This window comes from Gopherus evgoodei, chromosome 8, assembly GCF_007399415.2.
Source record: "Gopherus evgoodei ecotype Sinaloan lineage chromosome 8, rGopEvg1_v1.p, whole genome shotgun sequence".
NCBI classification, from domain to species: Eukaryota; Metazoa; Chordata; order Testudines; family Testudinidae; genus Gopherus; species Gopherus evgoodei.
In genome coordinates, this window is record NC_044329.1 from 60310700 (window position 1) to 60329356 (window position 18657).

Below are 18657 nucleotides of genomic sequence, written 5' to 3' on the forward strand. Positions count from 1 at the left end.
TCTAATCCTACAAGGACTAGTCCTCATAAACAATCAACATAGATATAGCTTTATATGTATAACACATTTACATTTAATTTCCACATGCCTTTTGATAACCTCACTCTCTCTCAATCAAGCTTTCTGTCTTGAGCTAGCAGAAGTATTGGAAATGCATGTTGCTACTTGCCTAATGTTTTAGTTGCTCTTATCCTTGATTGGATAATATACTTGATATAAATGACAATCCCAAAACAAAGAATTTTCTACCCAAGACAAACTCTGTCCTGCCATGACAAAAATTTGGTTTATGTCATAAATAACATGGGTGGTTTTCTTTAGCAAGAGGCAATTGGTTTATGATATCTATTCAAAACAATCATGAGAAGACAGTCCTCTTTCGGCTTTATTACTTGTTTCCAGTATAGACTATTTACATCATAAATTATCTTGGAGAGGAAGGCTGGAATTTTCAAAGGACCCTAAAGGAGTTAGGCACCAAATTCCCATAGCTTCAATAGCAGTTGGGTGCCTTCTTTGAAAATCCCAGTTTAAATCTTTACACCCAAACAGAAGAAGTTAGAATATTGGGAGCTTGGTGAGCTTGTTTCTTCCAACACATACTGTCCACAGTATCAGCTGAAGATGATTTTCCAATACTAAGCTGTTTATAAAATGATTTTCTTATAATTCAACTGAAGTCAAATAACTAAAGACAACGACAATTGAAAATCCATTTGTTTCAAGAAAGGCTTTCCTTGATTATTTTAAAAATAGATTTTTACTTTAATATAGTAGCATAAATAATTAAAGAAAACAGAGTTTGCTGACTAGAAAATAGTTTTCACATAAATTAATCTCCTTTCTGAGCTATTTGATCTGACAGTGGAATGTATTGCTGCTTTAATTGCACAGCTCTCAAAAAATCCTGTACCTTTTTTTAATATTCTTTTATGGTTTTGGAAAAACACCAAGTAATTTACAGTTTCAGGTTGAGTTTGATTATTTTAGATACAATGATCTTATCCTGATGGAAAATAGATTTTTGCCAAATAGGTACCTTGTGTTCATTCTTTCGATTAATGGTGTGAAATGTAAAATGCCTGTTCCTTCACTGAAGTTAATTGCTTTGGCCTAACTGCTGGGTTTTTGTTTTTCGTTTTTCCCTCTGAAATAGATTTGTGTTAAAGTTATGTAATTGTCTTGTTTTCTTTTATTTCCCAGAATGTAGAGGGGTACTTGATATGCACATGGCATTCCCATTACCACAAATTAAAGTCATGCATTCAGAGGAGAATATATGGCTTTGTTGTCAGGCTTATTTTCTATTAAAGTAGTTTCATTTTGTGGGCTTGCAAAACAATAGTTAGTTTTGTTGTTTTGCTTACAATCTTGGGGAAATCAACCCTGGTATAAGTAGTTGTAATTCACAATGGATGTTAGTGTGCATTGCCCTTGCTTATGTCTGGACTGCACCTTAAAATTCCACCTGTTCTTCAGAGGATTTTCTGCCTTGAAAGGAGAATTCCACTGGATAATGCTGAATTCCTGTGAAAAAAGGGCAAACCCATCCTGAACTTTGCAACAATTCCAAACCAAGATCACACACAATAGATTCTTCATAGTTATGTCCAAATGTAATTTGAGTCCCTACAGCTGTCTTGCTTAGTTTTCATTTCCTGTCTATCGCAAGTACTATACAATGATATGTCTTGACACTTTTTTGATCTCCTTAGAGATCAAACAATTTAGCTTAGATCTAACAATTTAAGATATTGTATATTTTTTTCAACAGAAAATATTAGGCTGAAGCATCTTGTGAGCAATGATAGTTCAGACAGTGAAGATGAATCACAGGGACCGAAAGGTAAGGAAAACCCCATGGTCTAGAGCATGTTTTACTTACTATGCCTGCTCCACTTTTTCTGTATATACTGTTTATTTGTCTAGCTAAAGCAAGGTGATTGTGATGGAAAAAGACAATTTAGGGATCTTTGTTGCTATCAGTCATGTACATACCCCCAAAATGGGCCGAATCCTGTTTGACTTATCCGTGTATGTTGTCCTTTGTAGGTCCCACTGATGCCAATGGTAAAATTCCACTGCTTGAGCCAGCAACCTTAAAAAAGTATATGCCTTGGCTTTAGCTTAGTAAGGCCAAGAGACCTGAGCAAGAGGCCTGACAGAGGCCTTTTTCTTCATATCAGCCCAGACTGTTCAAGCTGGTAAACAAATGAGCACTCAGAGACTTGTGCCTTAACATCAGCTCAGAAAGCCAGCAGTGCTGCTCTAACGAGCCTCACAGAAGCCCACATCTTGACATAAGCCTTGAACATGAGAGTTGTTGAGCCAGTAACCTCATCAAGCTGTTTTTCCCAGCAAACTGAAGTAGATGAGTCTGTGGCTTGGTCATCAGCCCAGTAAGCTAGAGATGCCTGTTGAATCTAAAATTCAGCTGAGTGTGGCTCAGTCTAAGTCCACTGTCTTTGATTAGCATTTCCGGTGCTTCCAGATACCTGTGTGAGTGACATCAGTATTGCCATTCTGGACCTAAGGCCACCATACTGGGTAAAATATGGAAATTGAACTTCGATGTTTTGGAAAAAGTGACTTAGAGACTTAGGAGCATAATTCTAATTGCAGGGCAGTGGGGCTCAGGCTCCTAAGTGCCTATGTCACTTTTGGAAATGGGATTTAGGATCTTAAGTCACTTAAGCACTTTTGACCTTTTAACCATTATCTCCATCTTGCTGAAATAGTTTATCTTGATTTTTATATATGAAAATGTTTTCAACCGGGAATGGGCGAGAGGGGATGGATCGCTTGATGATTACCTGTTCTGTTCATTCGCTCTGAAGCACCTGTCATTGATCACTGTCCGAAAACAGAATACTGGGCCAGGTGGACCTTTGGTCTGACCCAGTATGGCTGTTCTTATGTTAAAATCCCCTATTCTTTCATGCACCTACCACATCATAGTTTTGAGTGTCTATTTCTTCTACAAGAATCAACATCGCCACTAACAACTAAAGCAATGAGAGGATGCAGCTCCAGGCACTATTTTAGGTTTTAATGATGGTGCCAGCACTGGCAGGAGGAAAACAAACCTTTGAAAATGAGGTCTAGTCAAATAAGAAGCTCATCACTTCTCCTTTGACTTGAAATAATGGGGAGGGAGAGATACCAATTTCAGTGTTTATTTGCAGATATCCTGTGTCAGTGTCATAGTGACCAACATAAAGAAAATAATCATTATTTATGGCCTTGTATGTCTGTATGTGGTTTACACAGCTTGATTTGTGACAGTAAGCACTGGGGCTTTCCATAATTCTCACACTTCCACAGGATAAGTCTGCAGTAGGACCTACAGATCAGACTTCCTACTCTTTTGACACTTGCTCTGCCCCTATTTAAATGAAAAATAGCTCATTGTGAACCGTGGATTAAAGAGAAAAATTAGAATGCTACACTTTGAACATCAGGCCTGATCTAAATTCTTTGAACACTCAAAACACCTACAGAAGTTGGTGAAAGTTTGGAGAGCTCAAGGTCATGCCCTACAGGCAGTAAGATCTTTTGCAGGTTTGAATGGAAGCTATGGATGCTCATCACTTTTGGAAATCAAGTTACTTTAATGTAGGTGGTATGCTTTTGGTTGCATTTTTAGTTTACTTGGGTGATGTTATCAGAACAATCTTGACCCAAAATTTAGATTTTCAATAATTATTTTTTTAATAAAGCAAGATCTATAGAAAAAACTTTTGTAACTTAATTATTAAATGCTCAGGTTTCTCTTTTATGCAGATTTGTAGAATTTAAGATTTAGCTCAATATCTACATCCTTGTGTATATCTATTTATTCCTTATGTCTGTGAAGATACAGCTCTGAGTGTGAACTGATACAGCCCTGAGTTTTCACATGGGTGAAATGCTGCTGATCCCCCTTCACCAGCACATGAGGTCCTAAATGTAGCACTACCACTGTGGTTCAACCTAGCAGGGCCTAAGTAATACAGCAGGAATCTTCCTGGAACACAGGGGCATGGCATGGTGGCGGGGGGGTGCACTGGAGAGGCCAGTGAATGTGCTATTACATGGATCCACACCCATCCCACAATGGCAGGTACCCTGTCATCTCCACAGCCATGCTATTATAGAAGCAGCAAAGAAGTTAGACGAATGCTCTACAGTTGAGGAGTGAGAATTCCTCCAGCTCCTCTTAAATGCTCTGCGCAAACTCTATTTACTTGAGCTGTGCATGAGAACAGGACATGGTTTGGTCTTGGGAGAGATGTGAAGGCTCCCTTTCGTTTCAGTAGGATGTTGAAGCTGAAGCCTCATTTTGACACTTTTCATGTTGACTGTTTCACTGCTGGTCATTTTTTTACACACAGGTTCTGAAAACCTTGAGGCTGAAAAAGAACTTCAAAGTAGCAGTCAAGAAAGCTGGGTCCAGCGCATGCTGATGGCTTTGGTGGGAGATAGTTCCCTTTTCAACACCAGAGAAGGGCGTGCTGGGAAAGTACACAACTTTATGCTGGGCTTGAACCTCAACACATGGTACCCACTCTCCCCTCTAGCAGGCCTGTGTACTCAGGAATCTGTGGAGGAGGATGAAATGGACACGGCCGTCGCAGGTTAGTTCACAAAATATCTGTGCACTGCATTTCCGTCAGTGAAAGAATAAACTGTGAGCTACAGTTGTGGGAACATGTCATTAGACTGGAATGCTTACAACTGAACGCTTCTGAAAGCTAGTGCACATTTGCACAGGGGCAGTCTTAAATATTTACAAGCACACTAAGATGACTGGTGATGTAAAGTGCAATGTGTTATTCCTATATGAGGCAAGTCGAGGCCTTATGGCAGAATCAGGACTGACTCCATAGAAGTGCGATGCGTTGGTTCTGTATGATGCCCACCCTAAGGCTTCCTATCAGAACTGGTAGAACAATATACTTGTAGGGTGGGGAGGAGTTGCTCTTTCCTTGATAGAGTTGACTAAGGTACTTTTTGTACATGGCCACTTCCTGACTTTTTCTTGAAATACCCGCAAAAGATTATGTGGAATGTCCCATCATGCTCTTTTCATCTTCTCTTATTAGCATGGGGCAGAAATGAGTCTTGCCAATCAACATCATTTTCTTCCCTTAATGCTCCCCCTTCAATCCCGTCTACAAATCCTGTCCTTTCCCTACTCATTGATTTTTCCATAGTAGATCAGCAACAATAACAGTTAGTTCTTATATAGCATTTTTCATCTGTAGATCTCAAAGTATCAGCCTCTGCCTCCAGTCTTGCTGCTCTGTTTTTCTGCTTCTCTCCCAGCTGTCTGGGTGTTTCCTCCACACTGTGTGGAACACTCTTACTCTGCTAGTCCACTAAGACACACCTTTCTCCTCATTAAAATCTCTACCTCAGCATGATTGATCCATTGGGCACATCCACATGTCTTCATATCTAGTCCACGTGTGTGCAGGAGGGGGAAGTTTGAATTTGTTACTTGAGCTTTTAAATGACATCTGGTATTTACAATTCCATAATGACAAAGTGACTCTCTAATGTGTATTTGTTAATGTAACTATCCTTTTGAACAGCTCTATAGTAATTTCTGCCTGTTCTCCACTTTCTAAATATTATTTTTCAGCTCAGAGGTGTTTACAACTGGATAATCTTAATATTTATAGTAGTATTTATAGTGCCTAAAACAGGCAGGAAAGTGCTTAGTAGATCTGTGGAAAAAATAACTTTTGATTAAATGTGGTATATTTAAGGCACATCAAACCCTCAACCTCTAGGGTTTTCATTTGGATTGAAATTGAACCTCAGATAGACAGAGATCTGCCTCTGCTTGAGAGAAATATTTGACTACGGGTCATTTGGAGTTTCCCTAGCCATGTTCTAATAGTTTTTTTTTGCTGTTGACATTTTTTTTTGCATTTCTAAGTATTTGCTCACATTACAAGATCAGAATCCAGTCCTGCAAGCTACCAAGCATAGTGCTTATGATTATGAGTAACCCCTACACGTTGCTCAATAGTAACTTCAATAGAACTGGGCCCTCAGTGGTTAGGAACAGAGGGGCTATACCAAGATGAATTATTCAGTAGCGTACTTTTGATACTACTGATGGATTTATCTATATTTGTACAAGAGCCTGGGAGTCCAAAGAAGTGGCTTCAAAGGAACCTTTGAAATAAATTCAAAATATTACATGATTTTTCATGTCCCTTATCCATGTTGCTATTATCCATGGTTTTAAAAATAATATAATTTGACCAGAATTAGCAATATGTTTTCTTTTTGTTTATTACTGAAACATTAAACAGACCTGAAATAAAGGCAACTTAAAAAACAGAGCTGACATTTTGTGTAGTGCTTTTCACTTTGATCACTTCACAGATTTATAAACTCATAGTATATGTAAAAAACCAGGGCTGCACTTTGGCATACTTGACAGTCATCAGTGGGCATTGAACTCAGGGCCTGCACCATTGAAAGTACAGGCATCTAATGCTTCAGCTAAAAGTAGCAGCTGGCAGAAGGAAATACAGTAGTTGAGACCATCCACTAGAAGGAGACATGACCACATGCATGAGTCCAGGCCAGTGTATTATACATAAACAATTATCATAAAATACATATAAACATGAATAAAAGCCCTATATGTTATAAGACACCATAATCACATTAGATGACAAGGTGTGTTAGAAATTTTCAAGAGAGGATCATGTGATTCTCTGCCTCCCTCCCCGCCCTTGTATGGCATCAGGGGTTATGTTGTTAAATACCAGCCAAATCAGCCTGATAAGCCCAGAAGAGTGGTGGGGTTGGGAGAACAGCCAGGCAACATACTTTAGCGTCCCATTTGCAGGATTGAAAATGCTACATTGTGCAGTTGTTTCTAGGTAAGCTTTAGCGGGGAGTGACTGGCAAGACAGGAGAGTAAGCAGAGCTGGGGATGGGTGCTGTATGTGGTATTGCGCTCAATCAAATCATCAAATTTAACCGGGAAGAGAGCTCCACTCTTTGGGACACTTTTCCCAGGCAGGCCAAAAGTCCACTCAACTTGATGACCTGGAGAGACAGAGGAGGAAGAACAACTTTGAGCCTGAGGAGCCCTGCCTCAGCAGGCATATGGGGCATGCTCCGGTTGGAGAAGGGGCTTAAAAGGGAGTCTCCTCAGCACAGCAGGGTGGTGAGCAGAGAGAGGCAGATCTCCCTAGGCAAAGTGAACCAAATTGTGGAGTTCTCTTTCCAGTTAAATTTGGTAGATTTGTTACAGAGGGGTTATGTCAGGAGAACATCGCCAGGAGGAGAACTGCTGCATGGAGCTGAGACTCCCCAGCCTGCAGAGTCCCATGGGTCGGGTTGCGAGGGACAACCACAAACCACAACGTACCCTAAGGAAGGGCAGAACAGTAGAAAGAGACCCAGGAGAGTGTGTTAGCTGGGCCACAAGTAGCAGAAACCTTCTTTATGAGGGTCTTAGAGTTGGAACCCAGTGATGTGGTTGGGCTCAGGTTCCCTGATCCCCTACCACTAGGTAAGACTGTGACCACAAATTCTAACTGTTAGGTAGGGACGCACCCCTGGTCACACTTGTTCATGGGACTGCTATTTGTTCAGAACAAACGGTTTTCGCAGCTCTAGATCCTAGTCTTATTGCAGGCAATCCCTGGGACTATTGCCACTGACTTCAAACAGGCCAACGTTTGGCTCTAATCCTTTGGAGCAGGAACTCCTCACTCTGACACTTTTTATTTTTCCATTAAGAATTTCAGCTGTTGAAAATCTTTGAGCTTTGATTCAATTAAAACTCCAGACATGCTTCTGCATCCAGTCTGTAATATTGTATAAACATATGCTTCCTCAGCTGGATGGAGTTTTATTGAATCCAGTCCTTCAGTGTGGCCTAAGCTGTCTGCTTTTATTTTAAGTAGAATTGCTATCTAACTTTTGCCCACAATATTTTTGTTTCTAAGAAATAACCTCAAATCTACTTGAAAACTCCTGAATAATTTATTTATACCCTCACTGTTGATCTATTTCTGTGCCTTTCTATTTCCAACACCCTTTAAAACACTCTTGAGAAAATGCCTACTGAATAACAAAGGGGAAAAATTATCTTTCCTTCCTTATTTCAATATTATGGAAACTATTTTATGGTAGATGCATGTCAGTTGTGAATGCCCTTTTCAGCTCCCTCACTTTCCTTTAAATTGCTTGCCGTGACAAGGAGCATCTGGAAATAAAAAATGAGAACATCTGTTATAAGCTATACTTGAAACATTCTTTCTTCTAAATCAAATTCTTGTGTATCGGATAGTCACTCTGTGCTGGCCCCACACAGTTTCTATTAATTTATGACTGTTCTTTATGTCTTACTGTTAAAAAAGATTTCATGTGATAAGAAAGTCTCTTAGGAGAGGTGCATCTTTCTTTGATGAATTCACATGTAATAAATCCTTCCATTTTTATTCTCACAGAGAATAGATTGCAGAATTCCTAGGAATAGAAACTAGAATCTTTTTTAAAAAAAGAAAACCTGGACCAGCCATAACTGATCTCTCTCACCTGGCACCCTGTCTGCAACAGTGGCCAATGCTGATGCTTTAGAGAGAGAGGCAAAAAATCCATATAACATACTGTGATTGACTCCAATTCATGCAGTCACTGTGAGTGCTGTGCTATATAAATCACCTAGTTTGGGCTCAGTACAGGGGTAGCTTGGAGAAATTTAATGGCCTATGGTATATAGGAGGTCAGACTAGGTGATCTGATGGGTCCGTTCTGTAATTAAACTCTCCAAATCTATTTGGTAGCATGCTGGCTATGCCACACATTTGGTGGCAAGTGCTATAGGTATTCCAAGAATTAGGCTTTTCAGGTGCTAACCTTTGGGGAGTTCCCATAAACATTCAGAGTCTGATGAAAAACACGGGATACCTTACAAGGGCTACCAGAAATGCACAGAGCAGTTACCCTGGGCACCCCTGCTTTAACCTACAAACCCAAGATGAACCAACAGTTCCTAACCCAGCCCCTAGGGGGAGTGCAGTACTAGGGTACAAAGGGCAGCTCCTGCCTGGCACTAGAGATCATATTCTCTCCTTCTTTCCCTGTACTGTTGATGCAGATTAGGAAGCAATTTTAATATTGTCAGCTGTTACTTTTGCTGATATAGATGGAGATATAAAGAATAGCACCATCAATACAATATAGAACAAGTGTTAGTACAACTGGTGTCACTGGATTTATTCCTGGAGATGGGAGACCCTAGTATCATCTGTGAAATCAAATGTGTTGTTCTGCTTAGCATTTTGGAGCAGTGATAAATAGAAAAAGAAGACTGTACTAAGTAAAACCATTTTGGTGGAAGAGCCATTGTTGCACCTCTCAACAAGAACTTTATTTTGGCCTCATATTAAAATTTCATACATTTAAATAAAGAAAGATTTTATAAATTGATGAAGTGATTTAATTTTTTTTGTGTGTTTCTAGTGAAAGCATATGGTTAATAAACAAACAAACACAAATGAAACACAATCATCGTATCAGTAAGAACTGGAAAGGTAAATTGGCTGCAGTATAAACAAAAGAAAAACAGATACAAATGACTTTTATTTTCCAGGCTGAGAGAAATGTAAATACATACAAAGTAAATCTGTGTGTTTTTACACTTCCAGTAATGTAAGGTGTTATTAACATATAATGTAACCAAATTTATTTGCCTGTGACTTAAATTAAGAGTAGCTTTTTAATAAGGCATAGAGAAATATTGTTCTCATGTCTGGTTAGGTCTCAACAGAAGTTCTGCATCTCAGTCACGTATTGCTCTGAGGGAGTTTTCCCTTGAGAAATTCAGGTACAAAATAGAAAATCGGTGCATCATTTGATGAATCTGTTCTTGAGGAAAGAGAAAAGAATCAAAGTACTTGATTTGAGGTTTAATGGGCAAATTTTCTTCATGGAACCTGAAGTGCAAGGGGCAACCTGGTTTTTAGGAACTGGAGTAAGAATCAATTTCCATTCATTTTTCCTTACATGAAAACACCTTTGCAAGGGTGACTATTTACTCTGTCATCTGTGTCAGGCATGCATGATTGTTTAACTTAGAGGCATAGAGTTTAAGGCCAGAAGGGACTAGATCATCTAGTCTGCCTTCCTGTATAGCACAGGTCATCTGCACTTGAACGCTACCCTGGATTGGTAGGTATTAGAGGGAGAGACAACAGAAACAAATAATGTGAGCGCTCAGGTGTTCATTCCTTGGACTACAGTGCCCTCTGCAGACATCACTGTTTAAATCAAAATTTCAGGCATCTTTAAATTAACTTTGGGAGCAAACCACGGTTTATGATTAAAAGTCCTGTTACATGGTACAATCAGATGCATTATGAAGGAAAAATCATTCTTCAGAAATATCTTTGAGACCTAGGAGAAAATATTCAACCTCTACAGGGAATGTTTAGCAGTATCCAGAGACTGGGATGGTGCAAATGGACATGGAGAAATCTCCCTCTCCCCTTCTTCCCTCCCGGAACTCCTCCCACACACAGATTGAGCTTTGGGATCAGGGAGGGAACACTGCATGCTTTTGGGCCTGTGGACTCTGACTTGACAACTTTTTCTGTAAAACAATATTATGGTTCTGGCCAATGTGACAAGCAACATGGTAATGTGTTAATTCATGCCTAAGGTCTAATTTCAAACACTAGAGCCTTGAAAGGATGTCGACACAGTGTTTGGTTGTGCAGATTGGCACCGAAGGACATACAGTGAGCATTTATGATTTTGCAGTCAGATATCGGATTTGGATAACCATTTGCTTTGGGTTCCTAGGGGGGCTAATTCCTGTCACTTTGGAAGTCATCTTATTGAGATTATTTTTAATACACGTTTTTTGTTAAGACTTCATACTTTACAGTAGATCACATTAGGCTTACATTTAGTTAAGTTACTTAATGCAATTGTCATCCATAGCTCTGAGGGAGTCTACAGTCCATTAGAAGGGTACTTTACCAATTCAATTACTAACTGTTGGGGATTTTTGGATTTGTTTTTTGTTTTGTTTTGCCTAGATCCTGATGAGTTTGAGAGGATATATGAGCCACTAGATGTGAAGAGTAAAAAGATTCATGTAGTGGATAGTGGGCTCACCTTTAACCTGCCATACCCCCTTATCTTAAGACCTCAGCGAGGTGTTGATCTCATAATCTCCTTTGATTTTTCTGCAAGGCCAAGTGACTCCAGTCCTCCTTTCAAAGTAAGTAAACTAGACCATTCCTTCAGTTTGTGTTATCATTTTTAAGGTGGTTAGGCCCAGATTCTCAAAGATATTTAGGCATCTAACTGCAGTTGATTTCAATGGAAATTATGCACCTACGTACTTTGAGAAGCTAGGCCATACTTTTTATCCTCCCATCATGCTGATGGAAAACTCCATTCTTGTGTGGCTTCCAGACCCTGCCATTCACAGGGCTTTTTTTTAAAAAAGTCTGACTTTGATCCCATCATGGCTCCAGCTCTGAAGTAATTGACTTTCACATCAACGATTTTCTACTCAGCCTCCAATTCTGCTCTCTTTACTCAGGATATTAATTCTACTGAAATAGAAGAGACTACTACCACAAGGAAGGCAGTGGGATTTGACCCTCAACAAAATGTCACTTAAAAGAATTCCTCACCTGATTTTTTTTGGAAACCCTGCCTGCACAATGACATGCAGAGTTTGTCCCTTAAATCTTTTTTTGAAACTACATACTATGATCTGTTGTCTCCTCTTGTAAAAAATGTTTATAATCCATATTAGGCAAATAAGTTACTTACATTTAATAATAATAAAAATAAAACAATACAACACAAATATAGAAGAAAATACCATATGCCAGTTCCATGATACAGTAGAATTACAATAAGCAAACACCCAGAAATCTGAACTGCTACTTTAGTCTTCTTTTGATGTCATGTGTATCTCATGTTAAACAAAATGCAAAAAGATAAATTCTTAATGTAAGAAGTGAAAAATCATCTCCTTTATTATCTGTCATAAGCTACTCATTAGATCGTCTATGGAACGTGTATCAGTTTGTGTACGCTGAACCATAGTGCGAGCTATGGGGATGTGAACTGCAGAGCACACCAAAGTGTTGCAATCTTACTGCCCTGTATGGATGCAGCTGGTGCAAACAAAAAGATTCCTAGTTCACATTAACGCAGTCTCTTTCAAACAGGAGGATGCTAACGTGAACTAGATACTTTTTAGTTCATGATAGCAATGTCCACACAGGACAGTTAGATCGCAGTACTTTGGTGCATGCTGCACAGTTCACACCCCTATAGTCCGCACTGTGGTGCAGTGTAAACATAACTTAACCTTAGTTTACATATTACTAGGTGGTTGTTGTAAATAAATAGTTAATAGGAGTAATGTTTTCAGAAGTACCTGTCTTATTTTCAGACATGACTGACATATTTAGGGCTGGATGCACCGATATTTTTTGGTTCTGATATTTATGTGATATTGAGATCCTCAAAATTTCCACTCAGCTACCACCTAAATTCCCTAGCCTCCTAAGGGCTTGTCTACACTTGAAATGCTGTAATAGCACAGCTGTAGCGCTTCAGTGTAGACACTACCAATGCTGACAGGAGAGGTTTTCCTATCTGCAAAGGTAATCCACTTTCCGAAGAGGCAGTAAACAGGTCGACAGATGAACTCTTCTGTTGATCTAGTGCCGTCTACAGCGGGGATTAAGTCCAGTTGACCTGTTCAGAGTATACCTACTCGATCAGACTTTGCACAAAAGAAAGCCAAGGCTGACTGATCAGGAAGTTGGTGGGAGGGCCGGCTGAGGAGGTTGGAGGGTAGTGTGCGTGTGCACATACATACGTAGGTACCAGCTCAGTTGCCCAGTGTCAGGGCTCTCACCTGGGATGTGGGAGACTTCAAATCTCCACTCTACTTGATTTGGAGCAGGGACTTGAACCCAGATCTCCCACATCCCAGCATGAGTACTCAGGCCATTGGCTGTCCCTCTCTTGTTTTTTTTGTGAGAGAGGGTTTAGGTGCCTTGCTCTAGGAGAAGGTTCACAGCTGTGAAGGCCGAGTGGAGATAGGCATCTTCATCCAGCCTGGAGTTAGCTGCTTAATTACCTCCAAGGGGTGAGGCTTAGACCACTCCCCTGTCCTCAGCATTTCCCATGGGCTGCCTTATATGGCTCCCCCTTTCAACATGCTGACTACTGTGAATCCCTCTCTGAGGCACCTAGCTCTCCTCATGCACATGTACAGGGAGTAGAAGTGCCTAACTTGGGGTTGAGGATTCCATTGGATTGCCACACCTAAATCCTGCTATGATTTCAATGAGATTTAGACTGATAGTGCCTGAGTCACTTTTGAAATTGAGACTTAGGCTCCGAAGTCACTTAAGTGCTTTTGAACATTTTACCCTAAATGTAAAAGTATGATTACAGATCAGTAACTGGCCATAAAGGCTTTAAATGAAGAAATGGCTAGAAATTTTAGGAGTCCAATTGTTGTGGCTTGGAGATTTTTCATCAGAGCAGTTCTGATTGTTGGTTTTTAAAGTATCCAGTGGCATGTGATAGAGAGTTAGAACACTCTTTCCCTTTGCCATTCTGACTTCTTTCCAGACAAGAGATTTTCAAACCAAATGAATTTCTCGGTCATTAGTTTAGACATGGAGGACCTGGTCTGACTCTCAGTGAATTCAATGGAAAGGCTGAGAAATGGATCAGACATTATGACTTCTTCAGAAACTCCCTGCCAGAAAGCAGGTTTTCTTTATAATCCGAAAGCTGCTAATTTCTCCAGCTCTAAGCGGAAGTCATTTCTACTTATTATGTTATTAATTAATCATTAATATAATGTTATAGATTGAGCACCAAGCATATGCTTGACACTGCACCAGCATGGGTCCATGTCCCTTGTAATGTAAAATCTAGTGCACTGATGTGAATTCAGTAGTATTGAATGGGTTTAACTGAGATGAAAATTTGGCACTGTGCCTGCAGGATTAATGGGGCTATTCTTCAAAAATAGATGATGATCGTTGTCACAGTTCAGGGCAACTGCACCTATATCCCCCTCTATAGTTTAGCAGGAGCACCCACTGTAGCAGCTTCTGGCTCCCCAGCTGTCACCTCTCTTGGGCATAAGAGTGGCCACACTGGGTCAGGCCAATAGTCCATCCAGCCCAGTATCCTGTCTTCCAACAGCGGCCAGTGCCAAATGCTTTAGAGGAAATGAACAGAACAGGAACAGGCAATCATTGAATGATCCATCCCCAGTCATCCACTCCCAGTTTATGGCAAACTAAGGCTAGGGACACTCACAGCATAAGGTTGCATCCCTGACCATCTTGATGGAAAGCTGCTTCTTTCTCCCTCTTGACCGGGGTATTTCTAGGCTGCACAGTTCCCTGCCTGCGCTGTGAATTCCCTAGCAAGTCAGACTGCCTCGGCAGGCTTGCTTTATCTTTTTCTCAGAGGCTATAAGCAGCGTAAATGCCCACCATTTTAAGTTACCACATAGTTTTTTTCTAAGCAAGCACTTTTATTCTTGCAGCAAAGGCATTACAGAGAAAACTTATTATAAACAATGAAAGAGCCTACATGTATGCTAATAAGCTAACTAGAGGTCACCTTCTATCTCCACAAGCACTTTGGTCAGTGTCAGTGCTTCCAGCTCTTCTCAGCAGATTGGGACCACTCTTGAACAGAAGGTCCTCTCTATATGCTGGGCCAGAAAGAAGATCCTGTTGTGATTCAGTTTAAACTCACTCTATTTATCCAAAAATCCTTTGTCTGTGGTACCTCTCTTTAGGTGTTACAACCTAGGTAAATTTGCCTAATCCCTCCCCCTGCCTCCCCACCACACACACACACACGCACACACAAGTTCTTCGCTCGAGGGAAGGGGCTGTCATTACTCTCCTTTATGGAATTGCATACAATCCCTGACCCACAATGATACATAGATTTAATACAGTAAGATTTTCCAAAGAGTTTGGAGGAAATTGCTATATCTGTTACAATAATGATGATTAGGTAAGAGGAAGCCTGCAAAATGGATTGCATGGTGTCATTCAAAAGTGAATCAGATATTCTGCTAGAAAGTACTTTCAGGAAAGTGACCTGGCCTGATAGATGGGGTTGCAGAGTGAAAATTATGGCAGTTTGAGAACTGTTGGGACCTGATCTTCCTTCCTGCATTTTCACTCCCTTTTACTCTGCCAGAGTGATGTAAAGTGGCTGTAGTACACATGAGAGTCAGGTTTTTTGTATTCACGTAGGAGTTAGGTGAAGTCTACAGTTTGTTTGGGAAAAGGGAGGTCGAAGTGTACGTCAATCTTACTGTACCACAAGAGTCTCAATCGTATTAGAAATAGCATGAGAAAGGTCCAAGTTTATAACTGTTGCATGTTGTAACTACTTAGGAAGGTGGTTGCTGTGTAGCTGACGTAAGAATTCTTAAGATTAAACACATACACATTAGCAGCTGGAAAGAATGTAATAGCTGGAATATGAACCAGAATTCCTATGCTCTAGCTTCATAGAGCAACTCCATTGTATGACTTAGGGAATGTCTCTGTATTGTCGTGTAGAGATTTATCTTTGTTCAGTCATTGCAATACAGTTGATCATACAATATGCTGGAAGTGAAACAGACTTTTCAGTTGTGCCATTGCCAAAGTTAGCCCCATGTTTCATCTAGGATTTTCTAAGAATAGTCCCATCCAACCTAAACTAAAGTACTCACTGCAAAATAAAGGTTAAATGACATTATTTCTTAAGTGGCAGGAGTGGAATGCCTTTACAATCTAAACAGACAGACAAAACATGCAGACAGCTCGAAATGACCAGAGAAAGTTTATGTTTCCCAGGAATGTTAAAGCCAACAGAAAAACAATAACAGCAAGGAGATTTTCATGGGATATTTAAAGGGACACCATCAATTTGAAATCCTAGTCAGTTGTTAAAAGTGAGCTTAAAATAGTGTCAGGGAATACACCTGTTTTGGAGACCCACTGAAAATTGTTGTGGTTTTACAACCACAGTGTCAATTAGAAAAGAAACATTTCTCTCTCTTCTGCTGCCATGTGTAAGAGCCACTCAATCAACATTGACCATTGACTATAGCTGTAGACAATTGCAAAGAGTAAACAAATTGAAAAAATAGAGAACTTCTCTCTAATCTCTTTCAACTACAGTAATCAGGTACTATTTTTAACAATAGTAGATTAAAAAAACTCAGACTGTCCCTGTACATGGCATGCTGCTTAGATCTTCCCTGCATAAACACCCCACCTCGCCTTAATTGACTGAATCCCAAAGTCTAATGCTTAATTAGGCAAAATTCTCTTGCAAATTTGGCCCATTTTTTGTCATTAAGGGAGCGTAGGGTCCATTGTCCTGATTAGCTAGAATCATTGACTTCATAAAATCATTGCCACTGAGACATCTTTTCTTTTCTCTCATTTTTATGTTTTCCCAATAGTGTTGTCTGTGCAAGGTTTTAAGTGCCTACTCCTGTACTGCTGTTTGTGTACTGAGCTTTCTGTCTGTTGGTAGGTATTTTGCATGCAGATTGGAAGGTAGCATATAGCAAAATTAAGATATTTATTAAAAATAGCAAGAGGGTTTCATGCACTTTTAGACCTTCATATAAATTCCATCAAAAAACTCTAAAAGCCATTTAGGAGCTTGGCAAAGAACAAAAATGAAAGGCATCAAGTTTTGTCTCAAAGGGATCTCTTCAAAGACTGAGTTATTAATTCTGAACACTGAAGTGTATGACAGAAATGCTGACATACCTCCACCTAGCAAGCAGCTATAATCTGTAGATGGTAGTTTACTGCTAGCCGCTTTCACTCTGGCAAAATGGACCTGAGCCAAATTCTTCACTGATGTGTACACTTTGTGCAGCTCCCATTGACTTGCTTTTCACAGAGCACACATCAGTGCAGAATTTGCCCTTTGTTTGCAATAGATTTGAAATATGTCTTATGTCTCCAAAACATAGTGAAATCTGCCAGCTGAAGACAATGACTATATTCACCCATTATTATTTCATACCCACTGCCTTTTAGTCTCTTGTGTGTTCAAAATGGTTTTCCAAAGGAAAATCCTATTTTGTTCTGATTATATTTAGATAACACATGGTTAAATATAGACTGGTCTTCCCTGCCATTCCACAGTTCGCCCACATTATGTGCTTTTGAGTCATTGTCTTTGTTTATCTCTGTGACCCTCAATAGAAAATCCCCAACTGTGATGGTTGTTTGTAAACTATTGAAACTTTACTTCCTTTTTTAGGAAATTTTGCTTGCTGAAAAATGGGCCAAAATGAACAACCTTCCTTTTCCAAAAATAGACCCACATGTGTTTGATCGAGAAGGCCTGAAGGAGTGCTATGTTTTCAAACCCAAGAATACCGATACAGAGAAAGACTGTCCAACCATCATCCATTTTGTTCTGGCAAACATCAACTTCCGGAAATACAAAGCTCCAGGTGTGTTTGTAATAGACACAAAGAAACTAAATCTTGGTGTTCCTGGAAACAAGAAATTAATACATCAGTTGTTACATTGTGAATACTTTTTATCAGAAATACCTAGAAATCTTTCCATAATTGCCATGAATTTCCAGAGCCCCATATAAAAGCAAGTTATTGTTATATAATTTATACTTCATCTCTTAAAACTTTCCTTTTATTTTTTCAAAATGATAAAATATTGTCTCTGTTTTTTGTTGTCTCCATAGGTGTTCCAAGAGAAACTCAGAAAGAGAAGGACTTTGCTGACTTCGATATTTTTGATGATCCTAATACGCCGTTCTCTACCTTCAACTTCCAATATTCCAATGAAGCTTTCAAAAGGCTTCATGATCTAATGGAATTTAACACTCTGAATAACTTAGATGTAAGTACAGAGTAAAAATGTCTGATTTACACCAGTTCAGAGGTGCTTTAAGGAGTCCACATGGTGATGGGATTAACTAGAGATGAGAATAACCCCCTAAATTTACTGGCTAAAAATCTTTAATTTTTTTTCTGCCTGTGTGCGGAAAAGTGGAAACTTGCACAAAAATGTATTTTTTATATGCAGTAGCTATGCTGTTTTGCATTAATCTTTTTTACACAATTCACAAAGGAAGCACAGCCCAGCTGGTAAGATGGAAAAGTTCACTTTCAAAAAACAAAGTCAGTTAACCTTTAAGGATCCTATAGTGCCCTTGATTTGTGTGCAGAATCCCATTGATCTCAATGGAAGCTCTACAGACCAATTTGAATGTAGAGCACTACCTATAACAGGGAAGATAAATAGCACCATCTCCCAGCTTTCTCACTAACTGGCCAAATCAACACCTTGATAAAGGCAACTGACAAGACCAAGTGACGTTGGTAGGGAGAGGGAGAGGACAGCTTGCCTTCTCCATTAAGGCTCCCATTATTAATGGCATCTTGGTTCTGGAAAGAGACTGAATGGCCATGATGACAAAAAATGCCCATTTCCATGTGCAGCTGATTGTATCCATTGGTACTAGACACAAACCTGTCCATGGCCTTGGTGATCCATTTATTTTTACTTCTAAGCTTGTTTATTGCAATACCTTATATCTATGACAAGCTGTTATAACCTTAGTCCCAGA

General features: G+C 39.6%; 1 protein-coding gene across 4 annotated transcripts in view; it reads left to right on the forward strand.

Moving 5' to 3' along the window:
• PLA2G4A (phospholipase A2 group IVA) overlaps nucleotides 1–18657 on the forward strand; it is a 308898-nt gene that overhangs the window by 274854 nt on the left and 15387 nt on the right. For all 4 annotated transcript variants that reach the window (XM_030572624.1, XM_030572622.1, XM_030572625.1 and 1 more), the window contains exons 13-17: nucleotides 1775–1846; nucleotides 4374–4616; nucleotides 11064–11248; nucleotides 17323–17518; nucleotides 17770–17927. In XM_030572624.1, the coding sequence (XP_030428484.1) occupies nucleotides 1775–1846; nucleotides 4374–4616; nucleotides 11064–11248; nucleotides 17323–17518; nucleotides 17770–17927 (854 nt within the window). The remainder of the gene's footprint in view (nucleotides 1–1774; nucleotides 1847–4373; nucleotides 4617–11063; nucleotides 11249–17322; nucleotides 17519–17769; nucleotides 17928–18657) is intronic.